Genomic DNA, 12551 nt, shown 5'->3' with positions numbered 1-12551 from the left:
TCTATATCTCCTTAGTGGGAAAGGAGGGCTGGACCAGAGGCCTTGTCCTAAAGGGCAGACTCCTAGCCTATGTGGGCTTCCTGGACTCTCTCTGGCTATCCTTCTGTGTTTTGGGGATGGCAAGGCTAGAAGCTAATTGGACCTAAGGCAGAACAGCTCCAGGGAGTATCCCCCTGTACTGGAATCCTGGTCAGTTAAAAAGTGAGCATCTTTGTGCCTCAGCATCCTCATCTGTCAACTGGAGGTAACATTAGTACCTGCGTCCCAGGGCTGCTGAGCAGGTCAGACAGGGCACGCCATCTTGGCGAGCACTCAACACTGGACCAGGCCCACTGTGTTTGCTCAGTACCACGTGGCTGCTAGTAGGGGCAGCAGTAATAGTGATCACAGATAAACGAGTAAAAGCAGCTTGCTCTTCTTATCAATTGTCAAATCATTTCAGATCATAATACTCCTAACTGGCGTTGTCAGTGTGGGGAAATGCTGAGAGTATAGGGAATGGGGAACTAAAGGTACTCAGTGGATGTTAGCTACAGCAGTAATCAGTATTGCTGTTCTCATCCAGCCTCATTGCATGATACATTGGCTGCAGGGGCCCCGAAGTTGAGAGGCAGCATAGCATGGGCTGTATAGTCTGGAAGCTCTGGCCACAGTCTTTTTTGCCCATTTACTTGCTGCATAAACCTCAATTTCTTAATCTTTAAAATATGTATTATCACCCAGCCAGCATGGCTCAGTGGTTGAGTGTTGACCTATGAACCAGGAAGTCACAGTTGGATTCCAGGTCAGGGCACATGCCCAGGTTGCAAGCTCTAGCCCCAGTAGGAGATGTGCAGGAGGCAGTCAATCAATGACTCTCATCATTGATGTTTTTCTCTCTCTCCCTTTCTCTCTTAAGTCAATAAAATATATTTTTAAAACTATGTACACCATAGTGCCTGCTTTAAGGGTTTTTATGAAGACTGAGATAATGCACGAAAACCATCTAGCACAGTTACGTGACAATTGGTACGCATGAAATTACATTTGAGGCAGTCTGCCAGCCGCATCCCACAGTTCGAGCAGCATGTTCCTGGCAGTAGTAGAAATCCAATTCTGTGACCTTGAGTGGCTTTGGGCCACTCTAGTAATAACCAGGTACATGACTTCATTTAATCCATACGAGTCGTTGATTCAGTAGCTAGTACTATCATCATCCCTATTTCATAAATGAGAAACCTGAGACGTAGAGAGGATCTGACTTGCCTAAACCCCGTAAATGGTGGAGCCAGAATTTGAGCCCAGGAAATTGTGCTTCCGAGTAGTTTTTAACCACTTCATTCCATGCTTGCTGCTTGGGAATTCAAAACTGTATCAGCCATTAACCTGGGATCCTTACAAGCTTTTGGAGTATGGAAGGAATTACTTAGTGCCTTGCGCTCATTTTTCTTTTCTGCTTTGTCTACCTCAGAGGGTTCTATCTGGAACAAATGAGATAATGTGTCTGAAATGCTTTGAAAACTGGAAAGCACTATCTTAACACAGTTGGTAATACACCAAGTAGAAAAACAAAACTTGGTAGAGTCCCAATGATGGATTTTTCCACTTGAATTCCTTTGTGTGATGCTCCTTTAAACATCAGACATAATCAACTAACAAGCTGTTTGGAAGGCATTATATTTGGAAAGAGCTGAGCTAGACAGGCTATATGGTTGTTCCACATGCATTCAGGGAAAACTTCTGTATCTTTGGTTGCATCTACCTTAGTATCCTTAAGTAAAGCGCACAGGAACAAAATGAGGTTTGGATACTGTGTCCTCTACCTTTACAGTGAAAGCCTCAGAGCTCTTTACCTGTCACAAAGGAATACTTTCTATAAGATGATTTAGTTTTTACGTTATGCAGTTTGAAAACTGTTACACAGACCAATACCGTATTTTCTTCCTCTTAGCTGCAGTCAGTATTACTTGTGACTGAATTACTCTGGAGTCACATGCAACCACATTTAAAAATGCTTATCCAGCCCTAGCCGGTTTGGCTCAGTGGATAGAGCATTGGCCCAAGGGCTGAAGGGCCGCAGGTTTGATTCCTGTCATGAGCAGGTACCTTGGTTGTAAGTTGGATCCCTGGCCCTGATCGGGGCATGTGCCCTGATCGGGGCATGTGTGGGAGGCAACCAATTGATGTGTCTCTCTCACATTGATGTTTCTTTCTTTCTGTCTCTCCCCCGCCCTTCCACTCTCTCTAAAAATCAATGGAAAAAAATATCCTTGGGTGAAGATTAACAAAAAATAAAAATACTTATCCAGTTTTATTTGAGAAATGCACAGTATTTTAGCATATGCCGATTAAGCCAAACAATATACATTGTATTAATGAGATCCAACAATGCACTTTGCAAACACAGCTAAACACAAGAAGCTAAGCAGCAAGTGTGACCACCTGCACTTTCAAGACTTCTAGATGTGAAATTGGTGACAAAATAGAAAATCCGTTTGGAAGGAACATTGGGATCTTGGGAAATGGTTTGAAAGGAACTGTCATCTATTTCCATCATGCCAGACATGAGTCTATGTTGACTACCAACATTCTATGCTAAATGCACTACATGGAATCCTTAATCAACAACTGTATGTATGAGATTACATAAAAACTAATGGATGTCATTTTTTCCGTAGGGAATTTTCTCAGTGACAATTCCACATCCTGAAATTCTTCTAGTTGCGCGAATTGAAAAGGTGCTCCAGGGCAACATTGCGCACTGTGCAGAACCCTACATCAAAAATTCAGACCCAGCAAAGGTATTTATAAAGATCATATGTGAACATTTCAGCTTAATGTAGAACTTGCCTTTTACTGATATTCTAAATGGGATTGTCAATGACACCCCAAAAACTTACACTCAGCATGCAGTATACTGTGAAAATATTGTATATTAGGCTAGGTGAGTATGCATGCTAAAGCTTGAACGTGACGTTTTTCCCCTTTCCATTTATGTTCTGTTTACATGACAATCTGATTTCTGCTGGCTTATCAAAATAAGAGCTAAAGGTTTTTCAGCAACATCTGTTCATTGACACTGTATCCTTGGCAATAGCCACTTTTTTTTAAGCCCAGCCCTAGAATATCAGAGGTGGGATGGTAAAGATGATCCGGTTCTGTAGTTCCCAAAAGCCAGTTGGTACTCAAATTTACTCCTGTATGAGGATGACATGAGAAAAGAAAAACGAAATAGTGAGTGGTTCATGAAGCTAAATGTATTCAATTCAAAGGGCTGTTCTTTATTCTAAGATTTTTGCCCTTGCCATTTTGTAATCATTCCTCCTATCTATCCTTCATGAAATATTGGTATATTAAATGGTAGGGATTTTTACTGTTTCTTGTATTTAAATGGCAACATTGAAAGTCAACAACCCATATAATTATCCAAATTTTTGGACCCTGACATCTAAACTTAGGGAAATTATTGATTGAATCCTCTGTTCTCATTTTGTAAATGAGAAAACTGTGACCCAGAGAGGGAATATATTTGTGGCACAGTTCATTAGCAGCTCTCCAGCTACTGAGTATTTATGAAGAGTCCATCTGTTCTGTGTGGCATTTACTTGTGTATTCGAGCAGTGTTTATGAAGTAGAAGATGCTGAGGACACATGTGACTAATTTGTGAAGAAAAAAAAGGTCTCGATATAGATAACAGCTTCTAGCATCTCTATCCCTCACGATAAGTGTGTACCCAGCATTTCACAGCCCGTTGATATTCTATAGGCAGGTAATATCCTTTGTTATCTCCCAGTGCCTCTGCATATAGTGGCTCCTGCCCATGCAAAACTAATTGTATTGACTCTTGGTCACTTGCCTTTTAGCTTGGGAGTAAAAAGGTCAACTATATCCACTTCTTCCAAGAATGTCCAGTGTCTGTCTGCTCTTGTGTGAAAAGAAATACATGTTTAAACTGCTTAAAAATTTCCCAGTGGGTGTCCGGTCCAAAATGTGCCCTATATCTTATTTGTCTGTCTTCAGATATCTTGATATAGATCTGTCGATGGAAAAACACAAAACCTTTAAGAAATACTGCTTTGGTCTTGGAAAATGTGTAGCCGATGCATGTTGTGTTTTATTTGTGGCTATTTGAATATATTTTTTTCTAAATTTTGGTATTTTATATTAGATAAATTGGGGACGTTATTTTGGGGGGAATCCCTGGTAGTTTGAACAAATATGAGCCTATTTTCTTATTTCTGACCTTAGACGGCCCAGAAGGTGCACAGAACAGCCAAGCAAGTGTGCAGCCGCCTTGGACAATACAGAATGCCCTTTGCCTGGGCTGCCAGGTGTGTATATATGTAATCCGGACCCTTCTCACCACACTCATATGTGAACTTGAGGGATGTTGTTTTTGCTAGCAGCAGTCAGCAGTTTGTTTCTGACAAACCAGTTATAGTTTGCCAGTTATGCTTTGGGGCACCTGGGATGTGTCCTAGTCCTTTTAGGTCCTATAACAAATTACCTGCTTAAACAACAAATGTTTAAGCCAAAGGTTTATGCCTTAAACAACAAGCATTTATTTCTCATAATTCTGGAGGCTGGATGTCGTAAGATCAGAATGCCAGCATGGTCAGGTTCTGGTGAGATTCTCTTCCAGGTTAGAGACAGCTGACTGTTTTGTGTCCTCACAGTGCAGAAAGGGGGCAGGCAAGCTCTCTGGTCTGTTCTTACAGGGGCACTAATCCCATTCATGAGGGTTCCACCCTCATGACCTAATCACCCCAAAGATACCACCTCCTAATATAATCATCTTGGGGATTAGATTTCAACATATGAACTTGGGGTGTGTGTGTGATACAAATATTCAGTCCATAACAGGATATAAGAATTCTTTGTCTTAGAATTTGCTGTACATCAAAGACCCTTTAATTTCTTCATATGTCTCGCTTTTGGGAAATTTTCTTTGGCTTGGATTACTGATCTCACTGACACCACTTAATTATATTGTGCTTTAAAGAAGAGCTAATTTGCTTAAGAGATGGAATTTTTTTCCAGAAAACCAGAAATTATTGTAAATGAAGTACAGTATGTGCACTGTTTCAGAGTTGACTGGATTTATGCTTTGAAAAACTAGCATAGAATAATTCTGGAAAACATACCAAAAATGAGAAGGCAAAAAATGTAGTTAAGTGCAAGTCTGTAATTAATAGTTTTTTGTTTTGTTTTGTTTTGTTTTGTTTTTGCTTTCTAATGACTAATTCGGTAAACTCTTTAGAGGTAGTGTGTGTATTTATTTGGAAATGTGTTATCTATACCAGCAGTCACCAACCAGTGGCCCATGAGGTCCGAAAGGTTGGCGACTGCTGATCTATACCACGTCCTATGGTAGATTTACATGCCCCCCCCCAATATTGGAAGTCTACATACATTGATGACTTAAAATGTGTTTCTTGCTTATGCCACCTTTGAAGTGCAGGTTCATTGGCTTGTTTGTGGTACAGCCTGTACAACAACTCACTAGAACTGGGGAAAGGGCACCATGTTCTGAATAATTCAATCAATTATGTTCCATGTGTGCTGGGAGTAGCAAAAGAGTAGGAGACTCTAAGTTAATGAACTCTTCTGTCACTATTTATAATCATTTAGATTTTTGGGAAGGTCCCAAAATGCATTGTATGTTGGTAGATGAAAAGTCACATTGTCCTTGTTTTACAGAATGATTAAAAAATGATAGCCAAGGATAGGTGAATGGCAAAGAGTAGGGGAGGATAGTATAGTTAGGCATTATATAAGGTGAAATATGACTTTGTAAACATAAGCATCCTTAGTGATGCCCAGCCTGAAAAGTCAATTGCTGTTGCTGCTGTTATTATTTCTACTTACTGAGTGCTAACTCTGTATAAGGCAGTGGTCTAAGTGATTAGTTCACATTTTCTTAAGAGGTGGATACTGTTATCTCCTTAAAGATGAGGACGTTGAGGCACAAAAGTAAAACAAAGTTTCTGCTCAAGTTTACACAGAATGTGTGTTAGCAGGGATCGGAACCCATAGCTTCTGACTTCAAAGCCTACTCTAGACCACTGTTGCACACTGCGCCCCCTTCAGGCCATAGCAGTAGGTGCTTCATGCTGTTTTGCCAACAGAAAAATTAATTTTAAACTCTTCAAAGTTAGAAGCTTTGATCCCCAGTTCTGATGAGGAATTATGCTATTTCTCCTTCCTAAATTATTTTGGTTGTCAGTAGTAGCAGGAACTCACTCTACAGGCTTGGCTGGGGTAATTAAAAGATGTATGATAAGCCTTTGTTTACTGAAAATAAAGGATGTATGCTTAGAAGTAAGAACAGTGGTTAATGCCTATGACCACATCTTCAGAGGCTCTGCCTGGGAAACTATGTTTCTGGCTATAGCTACTCCAGTGTGTTGGATACTTGTACATCAGTTCCCATTTTTTGCAGTAAAATATCTGCTTAAACCTGGGATAGGGGTAGGAGAGGAAATAATCAAATTCATATTGGAAATTCTACATATATATTATAAACTATACAAATTGATCTTAAAGATCTAGTTTATGTTCTGTCAACTTTGAGATATCCTTTACCTTTGGTGAAAATGTACACATTTTATATGTCCAACTTGATGAATTTTCACAAATGTATATAGTCATGTAACTACACCCCAACTAAAATAGAGAACTTGTCAGTCACTCCAGAAAGTTTCCACACCTTTCTGTCTAATTAGCCATCCCACCCCTACCCAGGCAACCACCAATCTGATTATCACTATAGATGACTTTGACCTATTCTAGAACTTCATGTAAGTGGAATCATGCAATATGTACCCTTTTATTTTGTTGTTTCTGTTCCGTCTGTTTCTGAAATTCATCCATATTATTGTATGTTTCAGTTGTTCATTTTGAGTAATAGTTCATTGTAAGAATATACCACAATTTGCTTATCCAGTCACGTTTTTTTCTCTCTTTATTGATTAAGGTATTACATATGTGTCCTTATACCCCCTTTGTCCCCCCTACTCATGCCCTCACCCCCCTGTTGTCCGTGTCCATTGGTTAGGCTTATATGCATGCATACAAGCCTTTAGTTGATCTCTCCTCCTTACCCCAACCCTCCCCTACCTTCCCTCTGAGGTTTGACAGTCTGATCGATGCTTCTCTGATTAATACCTAGATTGTTTCCAGTTTGGGGCTATAACAAATAAATCTGCTGTGAACATTCATGTACTATGTGGAAATAAATATGCTTATATGCTTAGGGGTAGAATTGTAGAATCATAGGGATGGTGCATGCTTAAGTTCCTGAGAAACTGCCAAACTAGTTTCCAAACTAGTTTCACAATTTTATACTACTAGCTCTAGTTTTGTTATTTATCAATCCTGTAAAAAAAATTAAAAACCCTTTTTGTTGCTATTTAGACCTATTTTCAAAGATGCTCAAGGCTCTCTGGACCTGGACGGGAGATTTTCTCCTTTGTATAAACAAGACAGTAGTAAACTTTCAAATGAAGACATTCTCAAGTTGCTCTCAGAGTACAAGAAGTAAGTGTGTGGAATTACTGCAATAAATCAATATAGTAGAATTTTAATTTCTTAAAATGATGAATGTGAGTCACATACAGGATGGGGCAAAAGTAGGTTTATAGTTGTTTGCATGGAAAATAATACAATAATAAATAGTAAAAGAATAATCTGTTTTGTGTACTCAGCAATTATAAACCTACTTTTGTCCCACCCTCTATGGGAGAAACTGAATGCTTCAACATTTTAAGTTTGGATGCATGGTAACCAGTCCATTTAGTAATCATAATTTTTAAGTATAAAATATTCTTATTTTACACCTAGGCCAGAGAAGACCAAATTGCAGATTATTCCTGGGCAGCTAAACATCACAGTAGAATGTGTTCCTGTGGATTTATCAAGTAAGAACTCATGTATTGCGAATAAACCTTAATGAATATGTTTGAATCTTAGATTTTTACCTTTTCTATATTTTTCTTGAGGTTTGTTTCCTGGGGCTGCTGTAAGAAAGTATTACAAACTGGGTGGCTTAAGATGACAGAAATTTTTTTTCTCATGGTTCTGGAGGCTAGAAGTCAAAATCAAGGTGTCAGCAGGTCTATGCTCCCACTGAATGCTCTCACTGATGCTCTAAGGAAGAATCATTCCTTGCCTCTTCCTAGCTTCTACTGGCTCCGGGCAATCCTTGGCAGCCTCAGCTTGTAGCTGCATCACTTCTTTCTCTACCTCTACAATCATATGGCCATCTTCCCTCTTCTAAGCACACCAGTCGTTAGATTTAGGGCCCACCCTAATCTAGTATGACCTCATCTTAATTAATTACATCTTGCAAAGACATTGTTTACAAAGAAGGTTGCATTCTGAGGTTCTGGTGGACATGAATTTGGGGGGAGGGTGGGACACTAATTCAACCCCGTACACATGGTGAATAGTTACAGAAAGTTGATTGTATAAGATGCTATTTCATATATAATATATGCTGTTGTGAGTGTGCCCCAGTCACTTTTTGCTGCCTTTTGCCAAGGATAACTTTCATCAACTAAGGGATCAAAGGGAGATCTTCTTTTCTTCTCTACAGATAGGAGCCTAAAATCTCAGGAGAAAATGAACAGAAGACACAAAAGACACTTTGCAGGAAATAAAATTAAGTGGCTAGTAAATATTTGAAAATGTTCAATCTTAATAATAATGCCGCTAATGCAAATTAAAACAGCTTTTGCTCATCTATCAAACTTACAAAAAAATGTTTAAAGTGCAGCCGTCTGATGCTGGCTTAGTTTTGGCCAAACACCATCACCTATCAATGATTAGGAGCACAATTTGGCAATAGATACCCATAGAACTCCATAACTAAGGAATTCCAACTGAGATTCTACCTATCCATTTACTCACTGAATAAGGATTTATTCAGTAAACATTTATTGAATACCTACTAAGTGCTTTAAAATTATGGAGGTTAACCGTTTGACTGCTAAGGAGTGCTATCACGCTCTTCTTATTTAAAACAAATTTATGTAAACAATTGGTATTTTTTAATTTTTGTTGTTGCAAAGCAATACAAGTGAGTTTATTGTATAAAAAGTGTTTTACATTTTTTCCCATCCACGCGCAATTAGTGCCGCAGTTTTGGCATATGTCCGAAAAAATACGTCAGCAGCCAAACGGTTAAAGTCTAGCCGGAGTGACAGACAATTCATAGGAAAACAAATAAGTGACTAATTTCAGTCTGTGATTGGGATGGGCTGCTCTAAAAAGGATGGCCAAAGGAGGCCTATCATGTGGCCCAACCAGCATGCAGTGGTGGGGACTCTACAGTCCCCACTGTGGGCATTGCATATGAAAAGACCTTGCAGTGGGAAAAAGCTTGGTTTATATGAACAGAAAGGAAGCCAGTGTGGTTCTAGTGTGGCGTGTAATGGGAACAAGGGGGACATAAGATGAAATAGGAGGAGTGAAAGGCGTCACATCATGCAGGGAATTGTATAGACCATGATAACTTCTTAAAAGATTGGATTTTAGCCCTAGCCATTTTGGCTCAGTGGATAGAGTGTGTCAGCCTACGAACTGAAGGGTCCCAGGTTGGAATCCGGTCAAGGGCATGTACCTCCATTGCAGGCTGATCCCAGTGCCCCGACCAAGGCCACATGTGGGAAGCAACCAATTGATGTATCTCTCTCACATCGATGTTTCTCTCTCCCTGTCTCTCCCCCTCCCTTCCACTCTCTATAAAAATCAATGGAAAAGTGTCCTCGGGTAAGGATTAACAAACACACAGAAAAAGATTGGATTTTATTCCAAGTGCAATGAAAAGTCACAAAAGGATTATAAGTGGGGGAGTAGCAATTTACATTTTAAAACATCTAAGAGTACAGTGGTTTATTTTTCCTATAGAAGTAATATAAAATGCAGGCAGTTTCTGCATAAAGATTTTCTTTGCAGCATTGTTTATATTGGGAGAAAATTGGAAACAACCAGAGTCCAACACTGTCAGATAGGGTAAGGCAATTATTGGTACTACGATGTCATGAAACTTTATGCAACCATGAAAAATGATGTTTATAAAGAGTTTGTGAAGTAAGACATAGATAAAATGCCCCCAAAAGAGGATAAAGTTCTTCATATATAGTAAAGTTTCTATATTATTATTATCATTATTATTATTATTATTATTATTATATAAAACATGCATAGAAAGAAGACTAGAAGAAAATATGCCAAAATATTAACAGTAGTTATCTCTGGGTAGTGGAATGATCACTTATGTCTGTGTACCTTTACTCCAGATATTTCATTATAAGTATTGCTATAATAATCAGAGAAAACCAACACCCCCACCCCCCAAATACTGTGTCCCCAGGTCTGACTCTCGCTGGATCTTCCTTCTCCATCAATATGAGTTTGCAGTAAGGACAAGCAGTCATAGAGCCTTTAAATATATCAATAACCTTTAGTACAGTGGCTACTTCAATACTAGTAAACTCTGCTGCTACACTTCTCATGCTCAGGAGTATTGCATTTATTTTTGGTAACACATCATAAAATCTGTAGTTTCAAAAGGCTTCCATTATTTCTTAGGTGAAAATTTGCACCTGCACCAAGTTAACTTTTTAAAAGTGCCTGGCCATGAGCTAATTGGAGGCATAAATTTACTGTTATTTCCCTGATACCAATAAAAATTTGCAGTGAAAGCGAAATTGAAGCCCCAGGAGGAAAAGTGTAATGGATTTCTTTGTAGAGATTAAATTTGTCAAAATTATGATGTGTTATATTTGGCAAATCAGTCTACTGTACATTGAGAATGAAATAGCAATCCATGTCTAGCTTGAAGGGTTCCACTGAAACCATCATCAGGCTACTCCAGCTTTTATTTTGGGATTCTTAAAGTGGTTGTATGACTTTTTGTCACTCACTGAAAAATCTGTTTTTGAAATCACTCTTTGAGCCCTGGCCGGTGTGGCTCAGCTGGTTGAGCGTTATCCCATGTACCGAAGGTCACTGGTTTGATTTCCGGTCAGCACACATACCCAGGTTTCAGGATTGATCCCTGAGGTGCATAGAGGAGGCAACCAATTGATGTTTCTCTCTCACATCCATGTTTCTTTCTCTTTCTCCCCCCTCCCTCCTTCTCTCTCTAAAATAAATTAAAAAATTCTTTGTAATACTTTAAGCAATAAAACAAATTTTTTAAAAAATATATTTTATTGATTTTTTTACAGAGAGGAAGGGAGAGGGATAGAGAGTTAGAAACATCGATGAGAGAGAAACATCGATCAGCCGCCTCCTGCACACTCCCCACTGGAGATGTGCCCGCAACCCAGGTACATGCCCTTGACCGGAATCGAACCCGGGACCCCTCAGTCTGCAGGCCGACGCTCTATCCACCGGGCCAAACCGGTGTTCGCAAAACTTTTAAAAAATGAAAAAAAATATTACAAAGTTAAAAAAATCACTTTGTGAACACAATCAATGTATATTTTTATAAATGGAGCAATGTATCAATGATTTTTAAATTGTATTGTCTTTATCTGTTTATTTCTTTTTGGCTATAGATTGTATTACTTCTTCATATGTGCCCCTGAAGCCTTTCGAAAAAAATTGTCAAAATATTACTGTGGAGGTTGAAGAGTTTGTTCCAGAAATGACAAAATATTGTTATCCATTTACCATTTACAAAAACCATCTGTATGTATATCCCTTGCAATTAAAATACGATAGCCAGAAAACATTTGCCAAGGTAAACAGTGCAAACTATACATTTTGGGGTATAAAATGTTATTTATAATCTTCTCATTCTGTGACTCATTTGGAGTGATTAATCATTTTAGGCAAGGAACATTGCGGTCTGCGTGGAATTCCGGGATTCGGATGAAAGTGATGCCAAAGCTCTAAAGGTTTGTTTATGATACTGACAGCACTTTCGGTAGAGATAGAGATTTTGATGCTTGGTAGTTCCATACGCTAAGTTTACTTTGTTTCATTGTCAAAAAGAAAGTGTACTGAATTGATAAATGTACTACTGTCTTTTCTACTGTTACATATGAACCATAAGCATTAGTTAAACATTAAGAAATAACAAAATGAGGTAGGATCTTTAAAAATGGGTAAGCTTCATACACCAGATTTTTGCCTTTGCTCCACTTTGATTTTCGGGTTCTCTGATGCCCAAGAACAAGGTCATTTTCTCCTTTGACCAGACAGTTATAATGGTACTATCAGGGGAATATAAACTCCTTTGGTTTTGAAACCTGACCGGGCTTTGAGCTGACAGAAGCACAGCATGACTGCTTTGATCTGAGATAGACATCCACTCTGTGACTGGCCAAATGGTGCCTCCAAACTTGGATTAGTGATCTATGAAAAGCAGCATCTCAGTATTATCTGATACGGCAATCCTTAAGGACCTGTGACTTCACAGTGCTCTTACATTTTCACTCTTTATAGCTGGTTTTCACTTTTTGCTCTTTAGCCCATTAATCAGAGGCCTGAAAGAGAAGGTGGAACATTTACTCATCGCAAAGTGTTTATCTAGCTCTCCATTTCTCTCGCTTGAGCC

General features: G+C 38.9%; 1 protein-coding gene across 4 annotated transcripts in view; it reads left to right on the top strand.

Annotated features, from left to right (window-relative positions):
* Positions 1-12551, top strand: part of DOCK11 (dedicator of cytokinesis 11) — a 142384-nt gene that overhangs the window by 33259 nt on the left and 96574 nt on the right. For all 4 annotated transcript variants that reach the window (XM_015563139.1, XM_015563138.1, XM_015563141.1 and 1 more), the window contains 6 exons: positions 2658-2780; positions 4229-4311; positions 7397-7519; positions 7823-7899; positions 11548-11732; positions 11824-11889. In XM_015563139.1, coding sequence (XP_015418625.1) covers positions 2658-2780; positions 4229-4311; positions 7397-7519; positions 7823-7899; positions 11548-11732; positions 11824-11889 — 657 coding nt within the window. The remainder of the gene's footprint in view (positions 1-2657; positions 2781-4228; positions 4312-7396; positions 7520-7822; positions 7900-11547; positions 11733-11823; positions 11890-12551) is intronic.

Source organism: Myotis davidii, unplaced genomic scaffold, assembly GCF_000327345.1.
Source record: "Myotis davidii unplaced genomic scaffold, ASM32734v1 scaffold798, whole genome shotgun sequence".
NCBI lineage: Eukaryota > Metazoa > Chordata > Mammalia > Chiroptera > Vespertilionidae > Myotis > Myotis davidii.
The sequence above is the reverse complement of the archived record's forward strand: the minus strand, read 5'-3'. Positions and strand labels throughout refer to the sequence as shown.